General features: G+C 41.3%; 2 protein-coding genes across 5 annotated transcripts in view; one reads left to right on the top strand and one right to left on the bottom strand.

Moving 5' to 3' along the window:
• JARID2 (jumonji and AT-rich interaction domain containing 2) overlaps positions 1-8,378 on the top strand; it is a 100,155-nt gene extending 91,777 nt beyond the window's left edge. For all 3 annotated transcript variants that reach the window (XM_056331035.1, XM_056331036.1, XM_056331034.1), the window contains 4 exons: positions 360-490; positions 2,555-2,738; positions 4,242-4,349; positions 6,446-8,378. In XM_056331035.1, coding sequence (XP_056187010.1) covers positions 360-490; positions 2,555-2,738; positions 4,242-4,349; positions 6,446-6,622 — 600 coding nt within the window. In that variant the 3' untranslated portion in view covers positions 6,623-8,378. The remainder of the gene's footprint in view (positions 1-359; positions 491-2,554; positions 2,739-4,241; positions 4,350-6,445) is intronic.
• Positions 8,379-9,081: 703 nt separating this feature from the next.
• The window catches only part of DTNBP1 (dystrobrevin binding protein 1), a 72,495-nt gene continuing 57,371 nt past the window's right edge, over positions 9,082-24,205 (bottom strand). For both annotated transcript variants that reach the window (XM_056331038.1, XM_056331037.1), the window contains 3 exons: positions 15,504-15,659; positions 13,433-13,576; positions 9,082-9,984 (listed from right to left, as the gene is read on the bottom strand). In XM_056331038.1, coding sequence (XP_056187013.1) covers positions 9,737-9,984; positions 13,433-13,576; positions 15,504-15,659 — 548 coding nt within the window. In that variant the 3' untranslated portion in view covers positions 9,082-9,736. The remainder of the gene's footprint in view (positions 9,985-13,432; positions 13,577-15,503; positions 15,660-24,205) is intronic.

The raw sequence follows: 24,205 nt of genomic DNA, 5'->3' as shown, positions 1-24,205 counted from the left end.
GTGACTGGTAGCATGCGTTTGGGTTAGGTTTTTGAGTTCTTTTTCTGCGGCATTTGTTCACCTAAAGCACATGCGGAAAATCTTCTTTCGTAGTCATTTTGACAGCAAGACCCAATGCAGCAGAGCACTTGGGCACCTGGCTTTCCACTGAAAGGACTGATTTCTATTTAGCATTTATTTCAGTGTGAAGTTAGTGCTGGATGTAAGTTAGACCATAAATACTTCATTTAAATTCAGAATCTGGAAAGCTTTTACTTTTGGTTGTTTTAAAAGGCTACATTTTGCTACATGGAATTCACTCTTGATAACTTTTTATTTTCAAATTTGCTCAAGAACTAATTTGGCTATTTCTGTCCCAGGAAATGAAGAGACGACGTATAGCCAAACCATTTTCAATGGAAAAGTTACTTTATCAGATTGCAACAGCAGAAGCAAAAAAGGAAAACGGACCGACTCTGAGTACAATATCATCACTTCTTGGAGAGCTCAGGTAACGAATTGGGGGCCTGTTGTACCTATTTTGTTTTCATTGGCAGACTCCAGAGGTGGATACGTAAGTCACCCTTTCAGACGCGTGTCTTGCACCTACTTAACCAAGCAAAAGCCTAGCAGAGAGACCTGAAGACAGCCACATGTGGAAGAAGCAGTTTCCTTTGCTGTGTCTGATGTGAGCGTGCCCGTGGTTAGGATGTCTTAACTCTTAAGAATTCCCTGCTTTGGGCACCATCAAAGAATTTAAACTACAGTTTGCCTTGGGTTTTTATTTTGTTGATTCTTGGTGCTGAGAGTCGAGATTTCCTGATGCATTATGTGAACTACGTGGTGCCAAGCGCTTAAATACCTTTCTTTACTTTTTCAGTCTCTTGGCATCACAGTAGCCACTGTCAGCCCATGTCTGTAATGGGTTTTGCACCAGGAACCCTGGTCTTCAGCAGCAAGATAGTTATGCTACAGTTGCAGAAGGTACTTTGTATGCAGAGAGTTGTCTTCATTTAAACCACTGAGTAAGGGAGCAGCTTACGCATGGGTGCTAACACATCTTGCATTAGAACCTGAACACTTTAAAGAAAAAAAAAATAAATTCCTGCTCCTTTTTCTCTCCAGTGTTAAGGAAACATGTTTAGGGTTTCTCTTAAGATAGGTAAAAAAAGAAAATATAATGTTGCCTGGCTTCCTGTGTAATGATCTTCTCTTTTGTTCCCTACCATGTAGTTGCTACCTATCTTTCAAGTTTGTGACAACTGATACTCGAGATGTCAAGAAAGTTTTGATGAATGGAATCTACAAACTGTATTTAACTAACTAGCATGTTCATTTGGAAAAATTCCAGTGACATATTGAAGGGGAAAAACAGCCCATGTGTTATTTTAGTGTTCAGAAAGAAATACAAAGAGGTGTGCTGACTGCTTTACCTGCAGCTGGTTCCCTATGGGAATCGTCACTTCCAAGTGCTTTTCTTTTTTGTATTTTTTTTTTCCTTGAAGAGGAAAAGTCTGCGAGTGCGAAAGGTGAAACAGAAATGTTGGTGCTTGCTGTTAGACCATCACATCGACCTCTATCAGAGTGGTTCTCAAACTTGTTCTTATGCTTAGGTTGGAATTCTCTGGAGGATATCGGTCCTTCCTGTGGCTGCTTATGTAAAACAAAATCCCAAACAACAAAAGCTGAAAAAACCCAAAGTGGAACGCTACCATATTTTTTTGTCCTTTGTTTTGTTTCGCTTGTTTGTTCTGTGCCTTTTGCTGCCTCCTCTCCTGATCTGCCTTGGTTGCTCAGTTTGCCCATGCCATTTGCTTAGCTTGGCTCTCCACCCATCCTCAGCTGTGTCTGGTGGTGAGCTTTTTTATTGTCCCCTTCCATCGGCTCAGCTCACTCCACACTTGCTGTCTTCCACTCGGCTCCAACCCGACCTGCTCTCCTAATGCTGTGTAGTTCGGCATAGGAAGTGTTGTCCACCTTGCGGACGCCGTGGGCGAAGGGCGGCTGGAGGGCTTAGTCTTTATCCTTAATTGACCTCTTCTTTTTCCCCTGGGTGTACAGCAAGACCTTCGTCTTTTGGCACAATCACTTGCCCTGCTTCCCCTTTCCTGCCTGAAGCACCTCGTGGCAGCAGGTTCTTGGTTCATCTCTGCCTCCTGGTGAAGGTGGCTTTGTCACTCCTGAACAGCAACGGCTCCTCCTCTTCAAGGTGGCTTTTGGCAACTTCAGGAATGTCACCTTAGCTACACCTCCCGACTCTCCACATGGCCCCGAGCAACCATCGACCGACCTCCAGGAAGTACTCGGCAGTCCCCAGGTCTCTGTGGAGCAGTTTGAGAACCACTGCCTTGATACAGCGGTCGCTGTTAAGACCCGGAGATAGCTTTTGCGATTAGGCAGAGTCCCCGTGGTGCTGGCTCTCGCCATGCGTAGGGAACGGCACCAACCACCAACACTCAGGGCTTTGCTGTGTGGAGCTAAGGTTTCAGTGATGAGCGTGGTAAAGGGGTGATTGTACATGGCTTTGCGGTGGTACGAGGCGATGCCGAGGTCTAATTGCATTAAACGTCCACAGGGACACGGAGCTGAGGCAGCGGCGGCAGCTTTACGAGGCAGGTCTCCATTCTTCAGCGCGCTACGGCAGCCACGACAGCAGCAGCATGGGGATGGATGGAAAGAAAAAGCCTCGAAAGTGGTTGCAGTTAGAGACGTCAGAGAGAAGATGTCAGATTTGTCAGCACCTGTGCTATCTGTCCATGGTGAGTAAAATCCTTTGCCACCGCTGGGGTGCTGTCCCCCCTGCTCTGACGTCCCGTGACGGACTAGAAGGGTTGGAGAGACAGCAGGTGCCTACGGAGTTGTCTCGTGCATCCCACATGAGATGCAGAGATGTTGGTTTGGTTTCTGGCGGAACATTTCACTGCCTGGGGCAGCGGTGGCAGGAGACAACACCGAGAGTTAGCTTCCCTCCCCCGGTAAGGGATAACCTAGTGGCTCAGCTGCTCTGGGATACCCAGGCTGCCAGCAGTAGTAAGCCCTGGCAGAAATTTCTCGGGATGAGCTAGCAACTCAGATGTGTGCCGCGGGTCTCAGGCGTGCAGGCACAGCCCGTGCTGTGACCATTGCCCTGCGAGCCAACCTGCAGGGTAGATGGATCCCATCTATCTGTCCGTCAAGGTAAGATGCCGTTTGCCAACCTGTCTGCTCAAAAATAGAAGTCTTGCCCATAAATTTTGTCTCTTTTTAGAAGTAACCGCCCACTGGCTTTTAAAGGTGTGCTAACCACCGTGGTGACACTTCCAGGCTTTTAGCTGTATGCAGAACACCTAGAAATACAGCAATTTCATGAAAAATACCAAAGCCCCTCCCACGACCTTATGCACCACATAATTCCAAAGTCAGTTATTTAAATTAACATAATACACTGCGTTTGAGTCCATATTCAGTCCTTTTTTCTGTCATCTTTTGGGGTTTTTTTGGCTTTCAATGGAAATGCAGTGTAACTGTTAAATGAGGAGATCTAGCCGCTTCCCTCCCTAGGATAAAATATGCTCGGTCTGTATGTGTCCTCACACCACTGTTTCAGCAGCGCTAGTTTGAAGGAACTTTTAAAATTAGTTTCTTTAAAAAAAAAAAGCAACCAGCCAATCATAAACCTCTTAACTCTGGTCCGTTTGCTCTGGAGTAAGCGTAATCGGGGGCAGGCTTTTCCTTGTCACTCTGAACAGCGGTAAGGGACAAAAAGCAACTCGGATGTCGAATTCCAAGCGGAATGTGTAGGCTTGGCAGGCAGCCAGCTGAGCAAATGTGACCTTGGCTGAACGAGACAGTAGCTGAGGAATCCTGTGGCGAAGCTGCTGATTTTATCCTTATTCGAGACAGCGTTTAAAGTAATGGGATCCGGCTGCTTTCAGGAAACCTTTAGGCTACATTTTAGATACCGATCAAGCTTTACGCACACATCATGATTTGGATTTGGCGTTCGTTACTATTGGTGTGTGGGTTTGGTGTTTTGTTTTGTTTTTTTTAAGTATAAATGTTTGCCAACACGAGCACTCAAAAGGGGATACGTAATTTCTTCTTCTTGCACATGGTGAATCATTTCACAGTGCGTACTGCTGCTTGTCTGTGCCTCCTTCCACTAACTTGTAGTAAAGCAGAGGTTTGTAATTCAGACAGTAATTCAACACTGTGCACCTAAAATGGTTACAGTTTGGAGCTTACTGCATTTCTTGATTCCCTACCTCCGTATTTTTATACAGGTTGTACAGGAGAATGAAAATGTTGTCTTCTGCTTGGAGTGTGCCCTGCGGCATGTGGAAAAACAGAAGTCTTGTCGGGGACTGAAAATGATGTACCGTTACGATGAGGTCTGTGCAATACAGCTTTGTGATGCTGCTGAGCTTTGACACTGAAACCTTGGGAGCAGACTTAACGCTGGCTTTGTCCTACCAGGACCTCAGGAGACTGTGCTTGGGGTGTTTTTGGTGTGGGAAGAATGTGCTTTATTATGATCTAAGTAAAAGAAATAGAGGGAGACATGATTACAAAGATGAAACCTGAAGCATAAACTGCATGGATATGTGTTAGGGAACACAGAAGCCATTTAATGCTTTGGGATGGTGTAGAACTTGAGGCTGTACTTTGGTTAATCAGGGTAACTTCTGTATTTTAGGATAACTTCTCTCTGTTGCTAACTGAAAGTGCACGCTGACTTACTCCAGTCCAGCCCGCGCCTTCTTTAAGCAGACTTGTAGAGTACTTGTAGGTGAGAGGTCCGGGAATGGCTTCAGGCCCATGTGATGATGAATGGGCACAGAACTCAAGATGGTCATTTCGGACCGTGCCTGGGCTCTGGGCTAATGCTGCGCTGCAGGACAGCCGAGTAACGCCCCCCTGCCTGCCCAGTCACCTCCACTGCGCCACTGTGCGTGAAGGGAATAGAGACTGGGGGAGCATTTTGCTCTCAGCCTGAACAATGGACAGTGAAGCAGCGGGAGAAATGAGAAAAACAGCTCTTAAGAGATCGGTGCTGCTCTGAGTAGCTTTTTGGGATGGGCTTGTCAGCAGCTCCTGATGTTTGTGCGTAGAGCTGTGGGGGAGAAAACCCAACGGGTCAGAGTCTGAGGAAAATCTTAATTGTAGACTCTGTTCTGGTACCAGGTGCTGTAGGTACAAACAGGTACAACCTACAAAGCCCAGACAAGAGTGAAACTGCCTTTGTAATGTGATAAACACTGAAGAATTTCAGGAAGTTCATCAGAAATTTTAATGTATTCCCCTTATGCTTGAGATTATTCAGGCCCTTACATCCTGTGTTTTCACAGATGTGTTAATTCTACTGCAGTTTTCAAAGCTGCTCCTTCCAGCAGAATCACACACCATAATTATTTTGGCTAGGTTTTATAATTACAAAGTAGATATTTTAGGCTGTGCTGGGAAAGGCAAGACAACCTTTCTTTCGGTATGGGATGATAATGATGACTTTTTTCAAATTTAAAAACCTGTCACAAGGTTTCCACATTTCTGAAAGATACTAACCACACGTGTGGTGGGTATTACGGAATTTTTTTGGAGGGCTGTGGGTGGTGGGGGAGAGAGAACCTGCATGTTCAATGCCGTTTGTAAAATCTATTGAGCTGTTAGGTAGACTTAATTGAGAAGCTCTTTCAGGTTTGCGTGAAAATAACTTCTCGACATTCTTACTAGGATGGGACAGCTGGTTTACAAAAAATACCTCTCTTCCCCCGCCCAAGCCTCAGGATGAGGGGTGGCGTGGCTGGCCAGGCACTTGGGTGTGCAGCTCAGGGCCTCCTGGCGTCTGCCCATCATGGTGCTATGGACCTGCAGCCCCTTCCCCTGTGCGACAGCGAGCCGGCTGGCCCTGTGCCTGGGCTCAGAGCGCCGGGACACCCAGGGACCCTAAACAGCGTTAAACAAAAGTAGCATCACTAGGAAAAAAAAAAAAAAGTGGAATCTTTTTTCTTAATTTTTCAAGAAAGATTTAGTAAATAACAAAAACTGCAAGCAATATTACTGCGGATTTAAATTTATGGCGTTCATAACTTTGTTCAGCAGTGGGATTTAAATTGTATCTGAAGAACGTTTCTGACCCTGGCGAAGCAACCTTGCAGCCCAGCGGCTCTCTTCTCGCTCAGTGGCCAGAGCTCAGAATTCCTGGTTCTGCTGATCGCTGGCTTTTAAGTTTGGTGGGGGAAGCTTCAGCAGGGGCCGCACTTGGACTACACAGTACTTTACTTTTTACAGAACTCCCAGTTTTGAATAATCATTACAGGAGGAAACTTTTGGCATCATTTACAAATACATAGATATCCCCCCCCCCCCCCGCCCCCTCCCCAGTTAGGTGCTTTCAGTCAAAAAGGCAGCACTACATCTCTGTCCCTCAGAAGTGACTGGAGAAAGAGCAGATGCTAATTTTGTGGTTTTTCTCCCACTTTCCCTACAGGAACAAATCATCAGTCTAGTCAATCAAATCTGTGGAAAAGTATCTGGTAAAAATGGCAGCATTGAGAACTGTATCAGCAAGCCTACACCAAAAAGAGGACCTCGTAAGAGAGCGACAGTTGACGTGCCATCATCTAGGCTTTCATCCTCCAGTTCATCCAAAAGTGCTTCAAGTTAATCCTGAAGATGCCAACACTCTCATTTTGTCAATTTATATATATTTTTTGTAATTATTATACCATAGTTTGGAGTACTTGCTGTAGAATACAAGCTGTCTTTGCACTAGCTCTAAAGAAGATTTTCTTCTGGTTTTAGAGAACTAATTTTGTTTTAGCATTAAACTGTTGAATTTTTTTTTTTTTGTACTTAGAATAGATAGATACAGCAGTCTGATTTTTTTAAACTGCCGTATGTTCACTGTTTTAAAACCGGCAAGGGGCTGATAAAATATTAATTTGTATTGTCCCTATGGCTGAAAAAATAAAAAGCCTTTTTGGTAACTGTGAAAAAAGGCTTTTAACCCATTTTTTGAATAGGTTAAAGTTTGATGTGTTTTATAATTTGTTCTCCAGTCATGTGAGCAGATTTTTCTAGAGAGAAAAGGGATAGGAGACAAAAACTTGAAAGAAATTGCTTTACTTTGGCTGTCTTTTATTCTGTCACGGCAAGATGAGTTTTGTAATTTTTTAAATTGGAGAATACACACTTTCTTTGGGAGGTTATGGCAGCTGAAGATGGACTTTGTTTCCTAACTGTAGGCAAAAGGAGGAGATTTGGAGTATGTTCTCTTTTACCAGCACATCACTATGCATCTGTTTTGAGGGGGAAAAAATAAAAACTTTAAAAAAAAAAAAAAAAAAAAAAAAAAAGGAGGAAAAAAGACTGCCTGCCTTGAGGAGTCATGTGAGGGAAAACTGTGCCTGATTTCATTAGGAAATCCATTCTGTTATTTTTTGGTGCTGTTGGCTACTTTATTAAAAACCCTTCAATAGCATCCTTTAAAAAAAAAAAAAAAAGAAAAAAGAAAAAAAGTGATTGAAGCCATAAGTGCTTCTTTTGTCATAGACGTGCAATCTTTCTAACATTCCATTTCCATTCCACTGCTGTTTTCACACCTTTACACAGTCCAGCATTAATTTTTGTTTTGAATTCGTTTCATTATATGATCACATCTAGAGCCACTAGCAGGTCTGCATATTTCTTTTGAATGTGAAAATGCATTTGCTTTCATCTTGTCTATTTTTTCTCTTCATGTTGTAACAAAAAAAAAATCACACCTTTTGTACATATGCCTGTAAATTTTTTTAAATACTTGAGCCTTTTCTTGGGGTGGGGGGAGGGATGGCGAAGAGACAAGATGAAGAAAAGCCTTACGTTTCACTTTCTTCATCGGTTGGATTGGATGCTTACAGGGTTTTTCTTGTAACATTTATAAGTGCTGCTTACATCACTGAACAACAACAAAAAATAATAATGGAGTAGCTGTTGCCCTTTTCTGGTTGTGTGTACAGTATGTGTGGAATAAAAAAGGGAAAATGTTTTCACAAACTGTTTTGTTTCGTAATTGAATTCAACAATACCGTAGCTACCCATATTGCACTGAGCTTGCCAGTGGTGACTGTCAGGAAAGTCCTATAATACAATTTGTTGGTTGTTGTTGCAGAAGACTGAACTGTTTTGGAATATTTAACAATAACATAAACAGAGTCAAGTGTTTTCAAATGTGGTTGTCTGGTTTTTATGGCCTTGCTGTGTACTTTTCCCTCTTGACAGTAAACTTCTGACTATGGCTTACAGTTTGACATTTAATTTATTAGCGCTGCTCTGCTCTCTTTCCTTGTAAGGAAAGACTTCATGTTGTTTATTGCCAGTTTTTTGTTTACTTTCCAGGTTTGTACTACGAGGTTTAATAAAAAAAACAAAACTTTTTTGGACATTTTGTCTGTCTTCTGGAAAGTGAGTGAGTAAGCTCCTTCAAGAAAAATTTCTTTCAATGGATGCCTTGTTAGATAGCGGATACCTCAGTGTCGGTAGTGAGCTTCTATTGCTTTCATTTCCCAGAGAGAGGGGTCAGGGAACGCTTTGTCAGGTAACAGGAGATAAGAGTGAATCCTCCAGGAAACTGGCCACTTGCCAGCTGGCGAGCAGCCGCCTCATTCCCAACCACTAGCTTTGTCAGGGCAGGTCTCTGAAGGGGGTCTGCATCCCAGCTCATCCTTCTACTTACGCTGTTTGCTTACATTCCTTCCCTCTGTGCATGAGGAGCAGGAGCCAGGAGCCTTCTCAAAGGAGAGCAGATCCCTGCAAACAGAGTGTGAGACTTGACAAGAAACAGGCATTAGACACGTTCAGACCTCAAGATTAGAGAGAAAAATGACTGCAGAAAAAAAAATGGCAGCAAGATGGTGATGGCTCTAGGTCCTATGGCTTATAACATGTACGCACTTAATTTATAATTCATTCAGGTTTATTTCCCTTAAATTGCTGGTTTGCATCAGTGTAGTCAAACAGATTTTACCACGGAAAAGTAAATTACACTGGTGCTCCTTACAAATAACCATATTTTTTTTTCTGAATTAAGTCTCCTCTGTTCACTGTCATGGATAAAATATTTGGGTAATCAAGTAAAAGACATGGTTGGGATAGAAATACTTTATTTTATCTCGAAAGAGGAGTAAGTTTATACAATGCTAAGATATCTGCTCCACGAGGAGTTAACATTTCAGTATGCATCTCTCCTCCTTTTCAGGTTTTTTTTTTCCTTAACACCTACGATAACTAAGTTGGTCCTGAATAAGAAGTGTGAGAGAGAAGACACTGCTGCGTTAGTAGACAAAGGCAGTAGGCAGACAGTAGGTAGTAAAGAGTAGAAAATAACTTTGCGTTTTGGTTTGGATCCTAAATCTTCAGTTGCAGCAGCTGAAAACATGCAAGGAACAATTTGGGTTCGGCATTACACATCAAGTCTAAGTATTTCCAATCAATCAGCCATTTAAAGGTTAGTGGTCAAGGTAACTTGTATCTTTCCCCTTAATTCTCTTATACATAGTATATACAACAGTTTTACTGCTCCCCTGAGCCCCAAGACTACTGTTAAAGTGTGTGTGCTTTAGGCAATTATTTTTTTTTTAAAAACCAACCTCCACATGACTGGCAATTTTGTAAAAAGGCAGTATTACTAAGTAAAAAGATCTGGCTGTTACGCTTGGTTAGCAAATCGTTACACAGGCAAGCTCTTCATTCACTTGTTCATTCATTCAGAAGTCATTCTTAAAGGATATGGTTTTAAGATTCAAATAGTTTGAGAGTCACTTTCATCACTAACATCTGAAGCACCCTTTCTTTCAGTTACAGCAGCAAGAGCAGTGTCCACTTGAACCTCCTCTTCATCAGACTGAACAACCGGAGACTCTCCTTCACTTGCATCTTGGCTGGCAGAATCGGTACAGGTCGATGACAGCGAAGACAGTTTCTGTCGTAATTCAGACTGGCTGGGAACCTGAAGACTTATCTCGTTCACATAGCTGTGGGAGTCCGGCCCTTGGAATTGGAAAAAGAACAAGAAAAATCAAGCTTTGGCTCAAGCAGGTGAATTGAGAAGTCAGTCTATTAACTGAGCTCAGCGCTGGTTACTGAGCTGTATTCGTGTCGGTTTGCAGCTTTTTTGCAGAACATTAAAAAAACCCTCCCCAAACACAAAGCTGCCTTTTGGCTTTTCTGAAGTTGACCTCAAATACGAGCCCCAGGCTGGTTTTAGTCTGTTTCTGGTGGTGTGTCTGTGTCTTGCTCAGTCTAGAATTGCTAACGCTCGAGATCAAGGTAAGATTGCAGGAGCGTCACGTCCTGACTGCTGCGAGACAGAGCTGTCATCCACTTTGCCTGTTAGCCAAGACCACTTAATCCTCCTAACTCTGACTTGATAAAGTCCATTCAGACTTCAGCGTGTGCCAAGAATCGTCACCAACAGGAAAATCCTCCAGCCAAACCCTGTCCAACAGAACACCACAAATAAACCTGGGTGAAATTAAAAATAGTAACAGCAGCTAGGAGACAGGCAATAATAGTAATCTCCATTTTTGACTAAAAATGAAGATGCAGAAGCAAAACAAATTATTGTCCACAGCGGGAAAACATTCCTCTGCTAAAGCTGTACCGTAGCTCAAGTGCACAGGAATGGGACTTTAAGACTATGCTTCCCCCACCGTCCTGGGCAAAAAGATTTCTCAGCAGGTTCAGGGTAATGGTGTTTGCTTGCAGTTTCAGAGTTCAGATTTCAAAATTATCTCGGACCCTCTTCTCTGGACGCTTCCTGGCAGTAAATAAGAAGTTAAAATGGGGAAACATCTAAACACTCTTCTTACGTGATCTGCCATATAAAGTCCTTTTTTCTTTTACTGTACCCAAGCGTTTCTCCACAGTCAGGGCGCCCAGCTTCAGCACTGAGTAACCTTAGTGAGAAAATACTCTTTAAAATCCTTCGTGATTTTATTGAAAAAAAGTTTCAGGAGGGTTGGATGGAAATGAGCTGATCACCACACCTCACCTCTGCTGAGGCTGTTGGCGGAGCCCTTCACACTCCATTGCCCTGTGACTGGTCCCTATAGCCCTGCCAAATATCCAAGTTACATTTTAACAAGAAAACAGTCATAACAGCATCCAGAGCCAGCAGAAGGCTGTTGCACTGGACACTGTTGCTCAGGCAAGTTTCTTGCCCTAACTAGCTGCAATCTTAAACTCTGAACCTCAACACGAACAGCGAGTAGCCTTGTACGTGACATTGGTCTTGCTTCTCTGGGACCCAGGAACACCAGGGGGAAACCTGCCCTCAGCAGGTCTCTGGTTTAATCACAAGTTGATAAGTGACTGGTACAACATCCACAACTCTTTACAGCTGACCAAGCTGCCTGGACTGAAAACACCCCGCCACTGCAACCGGCTGGGCCAGTCTGGCATGACTAGCACGTCGAGAGTTGCTTCTTCAGGTAGTACATGAATTTACACTGAACACAAGTAATCCTAGGATAATGTTTTAAAGGCATTTTGATGTTGTACCCAGCAGCACGCGTTAGATTAATTTACACAATGCACACGGAGGAGGAGTTTTTTGGACTGACGGAGGCAAGTCAATTTTTCAGTATCATGAAATGTTGCAAAACTGATGCCCATAAGCTGGCAACATTTATAGCAAGATGAATTTGAAAACATGTTGATGTCTTGAGCTAATTGTCATTTTTACCAGTTACTAAAATAACTTACCTGTATTCTGTAGTATTCAGTAAAACCTGCGAAATAAATCTTGCCCTGACCAGTTCTCCACTGACACCCAAATGAAGAGTTACCTTTAAGCCATCTCATTTTTCTGAGAATGAAGACTATTGCATGTCTGGATTTACACTAGGGCACCAGGTCCTTACAGCAAGCACAAAACCCCCGTCTAATTCAGCAGGAAATGAATCACCTGGAACCACAACAGCAAGATTCCCAAGACTGCTACGCTCGAGCAGTAGTAACTGTAGAGGAGGATATCTTGCTGCAAGATTTCCTCTGTGTTAAGGTTACAGTGCTAGCACATTGCAGCACTGGTACATTATATTACAGTGTATGTGCATATATAAAAGAAATACATATACACTATCTATACAGACACACTGTAATACATTAATGCAGAAAATAACTGATTTTTTTTTTCAAAGGCTAGTAAGTTTTACATCTGTTTAGGAAAAAACAACCACACCTAGTAGTTTCTACACTTCCTTAGATAACCCAGTTACACTGTTAAGCCACAAAGCTTCTCGGTCCAACATCTGCCAAAGACTCAGCAAGGGGGAAACAGCCCTAGATTCTGTAATTACTTGCATGCTCAAATGATGATCAACTTTAATAATGCATGGATTGGACGCCTATCCAAAACCAGCCATCTGACTCCCAGTTTTTGCAATAAACCACAAAAAACCTTTAGTAGTCAAGTGTGCCCTGACTACTCACCATAAGCTTTTCGTGTTCATGGCTGGTAATAATCACGTCACACAGGGAGGAAGAAAATTACCCCAGGATATTATTAACAATTTTCTTTACATATCCCAAAATATAGGACAGGATTTAAAGTATACTGTTTCTTCACTCTAAGTACATTTATAAAAATATTTCAACCTGTATTTTCAAAAGAAATCAGAAACACATTAAAGGAGCTTCATCGTCTGCCCCAAGAAAACTCATTTTGGCTCTTTTAGGAAAAGGCATTCTAGTACTGAAGTTTTTAATTAAGAAAACACTCTTCCCTGGTGGATAAGGTAGCCAGTATTACTAATTCCCTGCTTTAAGTTGATCCCTCATCATGCTGCATCTTTGCAAAACGTAAATCTGGTTTTGTTCATCAGAACATGTAAACAAAATTTCGGATTAAGATTAATTTAATCCAATTTAACTAACATTGCTAGCAGTAAGAAGGCTACATGAAAGAACTGCAGTATCAGAGTCACTATTCAGGAGCTTCCAGAACATTGTCATGTTTTAAATTTATATTTATGTATATATATATACACACATATATGAACTGCTGGGTTAACTATTAATATCTCTCACTGAAGATCCTGCACTATACAACTGGTCTGAATTTACTTCAAAATGCCAAAATTCTGGACAAATTTTAAGAAAGCAGTCTTAAAAATAAAAACCTAATTGCCACAAGTTTTCTGTTTATGTTTGTTAAAATGTCCTCTATTATCTTTATAATAAGAAAAAATTACTGTGATAAATATAACATGCAACTTTAGTAACTTGATAAAAAAAAGACAGTCCAGAAATATCAAGTAGTTTTGCAGCAAGCTCTCTTGTACTGCAACTAAGTGTTTTGAAAACCACTAATGAAAACTATTCCATCTACATGAAGTGTAATGTTTTATAAGATAACATCAGACATTACAAATTGGAGCAATTCTGGCAATTTATCGCTTTGTCTCTAAGCACGCTGTCATTACTAGTATCATACCCAGCATGGGAGAAAGCATATTATTGTCTTCTCCTCCTGAGTTTAAAAAGACATCAAGAGCTTCTTGGTCAGACATGTCCATTAGGTCCATCTGTTCCAGCATGTCCACGTTCACCTCCATGGAAGACATACTTCCGATCGGTTCTGCAGTAAAAACAGCGCAATGAGCAAACTGACAATCAGCTACATGAGTTATTACCTATAAAGGCTTCAGGAGCTGCTATAATAGTACGCATTACTAACAATTAAACTAGATCTGGAAGGAGCACACCCACAGGAGCTGCTCAGCAGCAATCTCAACCCAAATCCAAGAGCACTCTGTGCAATCTTTGTTGTGAAACTGATGTCCATTACTGTTTTTGTAAAGCAAAACATTTTTAGCAACAATATTTATAGCAGTAGTGTTATCAGAAATATGCTAGGATGGGGCTCAGGGGCAAAGATTGAAACTTTCCATTTTGCAACACTCCTTTCCAATTCCCTCAACTGAAAGTCTTTTTAGAGAAAAACAAACCCATTTAAGCACACAATCACGAAATGTCAATATACAAGGGACATGGAAATTCATAAATAAGGACTAATGTTCACAGAGAGCAGCCATTCTTCCTCTTTCAGTTAGTCTAATAAATGACAGTAGTATGTAAAACCTAGGCTGATGCCCAATATCTGCTCTCAGCGTGGGAATTTCATATTTATTACTCTGGCAAATCACTTATTATTGTCAATACAATACTGACAATTCACAAGGGGATTAAGTACTTGGATGAGCATCTTCTTCCTTGAACAATAAAACATGCAAACACAAAACAAGTTCAGAGCTACACGGATTTAAGTCCAGTTGCTGCACATGTAACATCAAATATTACCATGAACAGTTTAATGGTTCACCTCAATTTAAGAATTACACTATTGAAAGCCTTCATATATGAACCGAGATGAAATCCCATCATTTGATTGTTTTTTTTCTCAAATATACTACAGCCCTGTAGTTTTGCACGCACTGCAGGATCAAATCTTTCATCAACACGGTTTCTTTGATATACATGGGCTCTGCATTACACTGCCAAGCTGAGGTTCAGAAAATTAGGTACCCCAACCCTCTAACAGAGCCGTGTGTCCAGTACTAGCCACTGACAATGTCCACTTTTAGTCTAAGTGGACTATATATATACAGAAAGCAGGAGATCCAAACGCACTTCCTTCCTAGACGGAAGGAATTTAGACTTACATATCCCACTTCTCAGAAGACTGTTCTAGCAATCAATCTAGAGCATCTTGCAGATGAGCGTTCATAGCACTCACGCAGAGAAATGAAAATCTTGGATGGTATTCTCTGCTCCGAGATCACAGATTATAGCAGAACTGGTCACGGAGCAAGGACAGAATCTCTGCATTTTTTCCTGCCACATGAGTGACACCATCTCCCACTTGCTTTCTTTCTAGTCCTACAGTTCCTGCGTTTTGGCCCAACAGATGGATACTTCCCACACAGAAGTGTCTGTACTCTATGGCATTCTTGTGCTTACTGAGTCAGGAGGTGCCCTACCCGAGTCATCGCATAACGAGAGCACTTAACCTAATCTCCCATGTCCTAATCCTATACTCTGTATGTTACGTAGACAATGGAAATAGCTACCACCTGAGAACTGTTTTGAAATGCAACACTGAGGTTTCCTCTGCACTTCTCAAATTTTTCAGGGGCACCTTCTGCCAGGCGACAATCCCAGGCTTTGGAACTCCAGTGGACAGAAGCGACCCCCTCCACCCATACCTTTAGTGATATGGGTGCACCCTGCAGCTGCAGAGAAAAGCGCTGTTGCAGATGTACTTCAGCGCTTTGCAGTTCCTCAGGCAACGAGCAGAGAGCCTCACTGATTTTCTACGGTATCTAGTTCCCCTGGAACCCAAAGTTTGTTTAACAAGCTTATCTGAAGTTTCAGTTCCACCAAGTTAGAATTTAAGACATGGCAAAGCTTCATCTATAAGCATTAAACCCGCTGCTGACTCTGACCCCTTAGTGCTCTCCAAGCTGTGAGTTTGTGGATTACACAGAAGGTATTTTAAAACTTGCCTCGCCTCTCTGCTATCTGCAAGTATCCTGTAGAAAGGTATTGCTCCATGTCCTGTTGGAAGGCTTCTTCAAAGAACTTCTGACGCTCCTTTAGCTTCATCTGCTGGGTGTGCTCCATATCCAAAACCTTCTGTGCATGTTCAGCATCTAGCTCAGCTGAGTGTAAAACAAACAAACAAATAAAATGCTACATGTATGTCCCCCTGACTCTCAGCATTTAAAATCTACTGAACCAGTTCAATACTGACAGATTCTTACTACAGACTGTTAACACCAGCTGTTACAAAAGAAGGCTTCTGCGCTTTGCAACTATATTTTAAAACCGAAAGGACAAGAATACTATATTAGGCAGCATAACCTTCACATTAAAGTAATGTCATAACTATTCATCTTGAGGCAAGATGCAGATTTCCTGAACTGTACAAGTGCCAACATCTGAAAGATCTGTCCATCGACATTCAGGATTTCAGAATTCTGCCAAAAAAGCTATCAGATAATGATGCTCCTGCTTTCATATGTACCCCAGACACACAAAAGCAATATTTTTAATTTCAATGTTGCATTTCTACCCCACTTCCACCATCAAACAAGTGGAAAGTTATATATGTATGTATGTTTATATGTACATACATATAAATATAAATATATGTGTGGGACATTCTGGTTTTGTTAGCCTTCAGACAGACTAGAAAAATCCTTAGAAGACTATCCTGCCTGTAGCGCAGGTAGGAGTGCACAGAAGCTGTGAAGGCAGCCTGAGCCCACAGGAGGCAGGCACACAGTACTGTTCCCTGTGACACCACCACACAGTCACTAACACCAATACAGAGGGTCTTCTCTGAATACAGCAGCAAAGAATGTGCCAGAAGACAGTGGTGATACTGGCACCAAAAAAGCGGAGCCAACTGCCAAATTACTAATAGGACACCAAGCAGAAAGGGCCAGCTTGTATCGCTTGTACAGACGTACAGTGACAACCGCATTCGCTTGTATGTATCTGTGCTGGGTCTCTGGCAGCTCCTCTTCCCTCCTACAGTGAAAGAACTACCAGACCAAATACCATTAAAGAACTCTTTCCCTCCTGCTTTGCTCCACAGGAGTCACTGACTGGCCAGAAGATGTTGAAAGAAAATGATTGGGCAGTTTAGTGAAGAATAACATCTTCTAGAACAAAAAGACGTGGTAGCTACTGAAGTATTAACTCTAGCCAGACCACTATTAGAATATGCTTTAGGAAAAACCCTGCTTTTTAGGAGGAATATGTAAACTGGAGCCCTTCTTCTCAAAGTTCTCTGTTCATTTTTCTAAGCTGGTCTCATGAGCTCGCCGTTTACAATAATAAAAAAAGAATTTGCTAGCTGAGCTGCTGATGGAAAGGATGGGGGTGGTGAGAAGAGCTGCTGGTCTGGTCTGTTCTACCCATTAGGGGAAGCTCCAACAAATACTGCTGGGTAAAAAATGTCCAAGCTTTCACACACCAGACAGACAGAGCTAGACTATGGCACCCATACAGACAAATGCTGAAAGAACGTAAGGTTTTCTAGGACAAGCATAATGTCAGTCTTCCAGGGAAAATGTTATGTTCATGATATTTTACAATACGGACATTCATTAAAAGCATTTACCATTATGGAGATTATTATCCAAATGAAGAACATGTTTTATTAAGCCAGGCAAAAACATCAGACAGCAGCAATTCACTCTGTTGCCTGCATCAAGGTCACAGAGCAGATACAGAAGCAACTGAGCTGTGATAGCTGCCAAAAGGAGCCGTAAAACTGGACTGACACACCAAATATCCATTAAAACATCAGTACATAAGAATAATTTTTTTCTTAAAGCAGATTTTGTAAGTAAAACATCATTCTATAATAAGGAAAGCATTTTCCTTTAAGCCAACATGTCTTTATTATCAATTACACTGTGGTGTTCAATAACTCAGTGCTCCCTGGAGCAACTCCTTTACTACAGTCCTGAATGATGAGCAATTATTAATAAAATAGTGTATGATGCAGAAATGCTATTCAATTATAATAAAAAAAGCCAAGGGCTCTCACTGACAACAGAAATTTCCTGTCTTTCTCATAATATATTCTGACAGTTTTGCACTCTATAATGGTAGCCCAGGATATTTTTAACCCCAAAACACGGATAACATCTGAGACTGATAGAACTTCTTTCTTAACACTGCACTCTGATTCTTCCTTTTGCTGCTTGGCAGTCCTGGGTTAATGGTTGTACTTGATGATCTCAAAAGTCTTTTCCAACCTAAATGATTCTATGATTCTATTGAAATTGTCACTGGCCAAAACTAAATGGTAATAGCTGCCTGCTGTGCTGACACATTCTGAAGAAACTCAAATACGCTAGCTGAAGAATTGTCATAGGCTTGCTCTCCAAAGTCAGTTATAGAGAATTAACATCAAGAGCCCTGCTGCATGATTTCATACTCTGCCAGGTATAATAAAAGTTGCTTGGCTAAGCAAAACCAAACTGCTACATTTCAGGTTTCTGTTTGTTGTCAGAAATGCTAAAGATGGCTAGATGAAGCTAACAGTCAAACATGAAACCACAGAAAATGGGTGTATTGTTTCTTTTACAAAGCTATTCAGAATTACATTTTCCACATCTCAAGTGCAGTTCTACATGTTTATAAAAGCCTGAATAGAACTAGCACCAAAGGACTTCTAAGACAGACAAAAGTATCATCCATATACTATCATACACTGTTCCTGTCCACATATGAATACTTCCCAGGATGCAGACTGAGACCTGACACACTTAAAATACTATCACATTTTCCCTTTCACTATAAAATTGTACCTTTGAATTAGTAACTGCACCTATTTCTCAATCGCACTGCTGTGCGCAGGGACAAAAAAAGACAGACTACACAGAAAATGCTAATTCACAGTTCCATGCAGACTCACTGGAGTTGCCATGATAACCAAATAAAAGGCAACTTCCATTCTACACCAGCTATGACTTAAAAGAACAGAACTAAATGTAGGCAAAGTATTTCTTAAAAACTGGGAACTCGAGTGCTGACATACAGCCTTCTGCACCATCCCCGGGAAGAGCCCCATGGCTAACCCACAGCTCGCCTCCCTTGCAGTCGTGGCACAACCTGCAGCCTGCCTCCTCCAAAGCCCAAGCAAAGAGGCAGCACTCATGCACAAAACCTCACTTTCTCCAACAGTGCTGAGCAACGCGCTCTCCCCAGCCCTGCACTCATCACGCAGGCACTGAAGCACAGCAGCCAATTCTACCCCGCGATCAGTCACCCCAGCCTGATGCAGCCTTTGGGGATGGGCACCCCTACTGAGATGCTACACTGGCCTCGCCTCCTCTAGCCACGTGAGAATTTATCAGGAAATTTCAGGGGACAGCTCTACTTCTCCAAATACCTCAGCATGAGAATAAGCCACAGTCATCATCTGTTTCTGCCCCTGTGGAGCCTGCCTACAGCAGCTAACAGGACCTGGAAAGATGTACCAGCTAATTCCAGCCATTAAAAGGACTGGCCTGTGCTCTTGAAGTTCAATAACAACAAAAAACAAAGAGACACACACACAAAACTCAACCAACCAAAAAAACCCCACACCCCCAAAAATCAGTACCTTAAAGCACTGATTTTCCCTACAGACATTTCCACCCCCAGCCTTTTTTTTGTCTGGGAAAAAAACCCCAACCCACCACCACATAGCTGTACAGACAGGCCACAGACTTAGAAATTTAAGACAAGACCAGGAGTATAATATTATTATTTGGCACAACATCCATGTTTGCACATCTCAATTTACATTTCTGATACCCTTCTGCAGCTAGAAGATGCGCTAACCACACACTGTATTCCTAATATGAGATTAAATTAATTAAAGCCAAGACCTCGTGATAGATTTCTTAAAGTCTTTATAAAATATTTTTATTTACAAATTAACTCTATTTCTCAGAACCTCCCCCTTCTGTATCTTAAGTATATTTGAACTTGAACTTGCCAGTAGAAGAATCCGAACTCCAGAGGAATAAATTACAATAGCTTACAACCATATGCCTCAAGTGTAAAGGACACCATTTTCTGGTACCATTCATATGCCTGAGTGACACTTCCCACAAATGAAAATTTTTCCACAGTACCTAAAGTTTCTATCCAACCAACAAAATAAATGTCCATTTTATACTGTAATCTAAAAAAATTTCCAGTTATGCACAACGGAACTCCTGAATGAATAACCCTACAAATAAAACAAATTAGAAGAACGACAAAAAAACCCCCCACAAACACAAACAAACAACAACAACAAAAAACTAACAGCAACTGAGAACACTGGTTATTTAGATTGCTAACACATCCCTTAGATGTAAAGTGAAAGTGAAAGATGTCAAGTTGTCCAAAATGGATGGCTTTTTGGTGTTTCATACTGTTACACAATCAGTATACTTTCCTTCAACTAATTTATTATGTTACCTTATAGTTCTTCACGTAAACTAGAATCCGTAAATGTATTTGCTGTAAAGAGGGAAAGATACCGAGTAACCCAAAACCTGAAGCTTAGATAAATGCTCCCTTTTTCCCCCCTTCTATAGTTCGTCTGGCGTTTTGTAGACTCATTCAACTGGACCACAAAATGTACGCAAGTATTCCTCTCAGGTTTTTTGCTTTCACTAAAGATATAAAAGTTTCAAGCAGTTTCAATATTTATGTAGCTGAATTATGATGTTCCTCCTGTACTGGGGGGCTCCAAACTGGCCCCAGCATGTAGACATGCTGAGCAGGCCAGGATAATCCTTTCCCTGGTTCTCCAGCCATGTCCCCGTTCACACAGGTGAGGATGCTGTGGCCTCCCCTGCTGCCAGGCAGCTGCTGGCTGGTACCCAGCTCGCTGCCCACCCACCGCCCCGGGGCCATCCTGCAGAGCTGCTCCCCAGCTGCTCTTGCTGCAGGGGCTCTTCCTTGCCCGGTGCAGGGCTTTGCATTTGTACCTGTTGAACTTCTCCTGTTCTCTATCAGCCCTCTCCTCCAGCCTCTCTGGATCCCTCTGAATGGCAGCCCTGCTCTCACTGTATCGACTGACCCTCCCCATTTGCTGTCATCTGCAAACTCGGTGAGCGTGCCCTCCATCACTTCCTCCAGGGAAGACACTGCTGCTTGTTACCAGCCTCCAGGTCGAGTATGACCCATTAAATGCTACCATCTAAACCAACCAGTCATTTATCCATCTCGTTGCCCATCCATCCGGACTGTAACATCATAATTTGGCTACAAGAATATTGGGTGAGTCTGTCAAAACCTATTAGTAAGCTGGCTATTCACTAAAGAACCGAAAGCATTCACAAATCAGAACAATAAAACCATAAAAACAGAAAGCAGAAGATGTATTAGTAAGCTGGCTATTCACTAAATAACTGAAAGCCTTCAAAAATCAGAATAAGAACAGGCAAGGGAAGACCGACAGACAAGTAACATGAGTGCATTATAACTCAGCAACCTATACTTGCCACTGCCTCATTATAGACCCTTTCAAGTAAAAATATCAAAGCAAGACAAGATGCTGGGGAGTGCTTCAAAGGATGCAGTTTTTCCCGAAATATTTGAATTAAATGTTTGAATTATTCTTGACTGAATTTAGAATACATTTTGATAATAAGGGAGGAGGTTCAGCACACTCCTGCATGACATTTTGCTGACAAGTGGGGAAAGACCATTGGCAAAACTTAAAAAAATTCTAAGGTATCTGAATTAGGTGCACAGTCTTTCTTCAAAATAGGAGTGAAAAGAAAACACGTGAAAACGACAAGATATAATTGTTTTTAAACTCTGATTTAACAGCTTATTTACAAAGTACATTTTTTTAAACCAAAGTTATATTCAAATAATTACAGTCAAAAAAACTAAGCCCTGATTCACCGGAACGTGAAGTCAGGATTTCACTGGACTTCACTGATGGAAAGATCATCTCTAGTGGAAAAAATATACATCGTTCCAAATAAGTCTGACATCTCTCAAAAGCATGCATTTTCATGAAGATATATTTTACTAAAATTACAATTATCAATGCTATTTTTATTAAAATATTTCTTCATTTAAAAAAAATCAGTCATTACACATGACTGTATGTATTCCTTGATAATTTCTAACCAGTGTTTTTATAGATTGCATCAGAATATGAAAACTCTAATTAGCCCAGAAATAATCCAGTCAAGAGGAAAAGCAAAGGTTTTTACTAGTGCACAGAAATTATTTCTTAAGTTGCCCAATAAGCACTTTCAACAAGTTGGCTTACCTTGGAAATTCCCTCTAAAAAGCTCCTTACTTGAGATGCTTGAAAAATAGAGAATAAGCCTAAATAAACATCAGAATAAACCACTGAAAATAACCGCCTGTGTATGCCAAGATTCCAGGGACTAAAGCAGCACCTGGAGGAAGAAGCAGCTTCCGACCAGCGCGACAGGAAACAGCCTGGGTAAAGGTTTCCACGTAACTCCAAACTTCACATGGCTACCAGGAAATCATCCTAATTAACAGATACTAAAAATACGCTCCACCAAACAGCAAACGCATGAATCTGGTTCTAAAAATGTAAATACATCTAGGATTTTTTAAAAAATAATCACCCAAACTTTATAGTCATATGCCTTACAGTGTGTGAAAAGCATATTTGGCCCTGGCAGAATTAGGATCTTTCAGGACAGCTGAACAAAAGGTTATTGTATTTATTTGACCTTCACAGTTCTCTTCAGCTCTCTCCTACATTTTAAAGCCTTGTAAAGTGCGACGGACGTTTCTAAGGCAGAGCAGTGGCTTGCTACTGCAGAGGAGCACATGTCCCAGCTATGGACCAGTCTGGGTTTGAGTTTTTAAGCAGTTAATACAGCCCACGCTAATTAACGTAGGGGTTCCAACAAGCTTAGAGCATCTGAAGTTTTGTATAAAAGCTTAAATCCTGCCCTGCCCAATTGTACCTTTTTTACAACAAAACAAACAGAACATCCTACACAGCAGCTACATGACACATATTCTTTAGATTGCTTTCACCTTGCTCTATTCTCTGCAAGCTTAAAAATACACCAGGCTGAGGACTCCTCTGCAAGGGGGTCCACAGCAGCAGAATGGACTCTCATTTTAGAACTACATCTACTGCGGTTCTGAAACAGTAAGAATGCTTTTGGCCATTTTATTTCTCTTAAAAAACATCCTGAACCCTGAGTGCATTTGCCTACTTCTTGATTTTTTTATTTATTTTTTTTTTCAAATTAAGAGCAGACACATTTTCATGCCTGCAAATGTGGAATCAGGAACAATTTTAGAATTGTTTTAATTGGTTTTAACTACAGTCAAACCCATCATAGATACACTGTTCTACAACATGTTAGGGTTTTTTTTCCACGCTTGCCTCAGTATTTTCCTACCTTCAGATGTGCAAATGCATGTCTTGCAGTGCATGGTAATGTTAGAGCAAAAGCTTTACCAGGGGAATTCTCTCCTCCAGGCCCATACTTAATGACTACTGCCTTAACAAATCTACAATTCACCATTTTCCAGTTTTCTGGTTCAATTTCATTTACGGTCCCAAGAACACTAAGCCATGATATCTGTCCTTCTAGAAGACAGGATTTAGTAAAGTGACTCCGGGGGTGGGGGTGGGGGTGGGCAGGCACAAGGGGGTTAGTCTTCTAACTCCTCTGTTTCTCCTTTAGTCAGATTTCTGTCCAACTGAAAGAGAAGAAAAGGTGACAAGGGAAGGATAACATTAAGCAGAACCTCACTAGCACAGAAAGTAAGTTGAAATAACCAAAATGGCAAGTATCTGGGCTCACGTGCTTGTTTCCTGCCTCACTGTAAATCCACCACTCATGGTACTGTAAGAACAATAAATCTGTTAGTAAGCTGCAAAGTATTTTCACTGTAAATAAACCTGACAATATCACATGTATCTTTAGTAGATATAGGTTTATTTATGAGGACAATCTGGCTTTAAAAATCTAGCCACACACTAGAAAAATCCCACTATTACAGAAATTGTACTTGAAAACAGTTTGAATGACTCATCACTGGTCTCCTGTCATGACAAGTTGTATTTAATGCGTACACTCTCCAATTACTTTTATTTTTGTCTTACCTCAAAAATATTCATTTCCAAATGGAAAAACTGATCAGTAGCAAATCTAAAACCAGAGCACTTAAAATAGAAACCGCAGCATTGCAGTATTCTGTTCAGGTTTGCAGAAGTCCATGAAACTGTCCCCAACAAGATTAATAACATCCTATCAGCCAAGTACAAATCGATCTACTGAACAATTTAATTACTACTTTCCATTCCAAAAAGATAACCACTTTTGCTTTGGAACTGGAAGGCTCACAAAGACAGGCAAATGTCTTCTGCTACAAGAACAGAGCTAATCTGAACCTTTGCACAACTCAGATATTTTGCCTTCTAGATCAAATTATGTGCATGCATAGATCTATAAATAAATTATGAGATACTGTTTTGCTGTCACAACACATCGTGCACATGTTGAAAATATGGGTTCCACAACAAGGAAATTCAGTTGGCAGGTATCAGCTTCTACTTGTCCTTCAAGCGTCAAACTCTTGCTTTAGTGAAACTATTCTTCACCTAGACTATATCCATCTTTAGCTACACAGGCTAGCAGAACAATACCGTTCAGTGCTTAAATAAATCTTGCCTCAAAAAACCCGA

This window comes from Falco biarmicus, chromosome 3, assembly GCF_023638135.1.
Source record: "Falco biarmicus isolate bFalBia1 chromosome 3, bFalBia1.pri, whole genome shotgun sequence".
Classification (NCBI taxonomy): domain Eukaryota; kingdom Metazoa; phylum Chordata; class Aves; order Falconiformes; family Falconidae; genus Falco; species Falco biarmicus.
The sequence above is the reverse complement of the archived record's forward strand: the minus strand, read 5'-3'. Positions and strand labels throughout refer to the sequence as shown.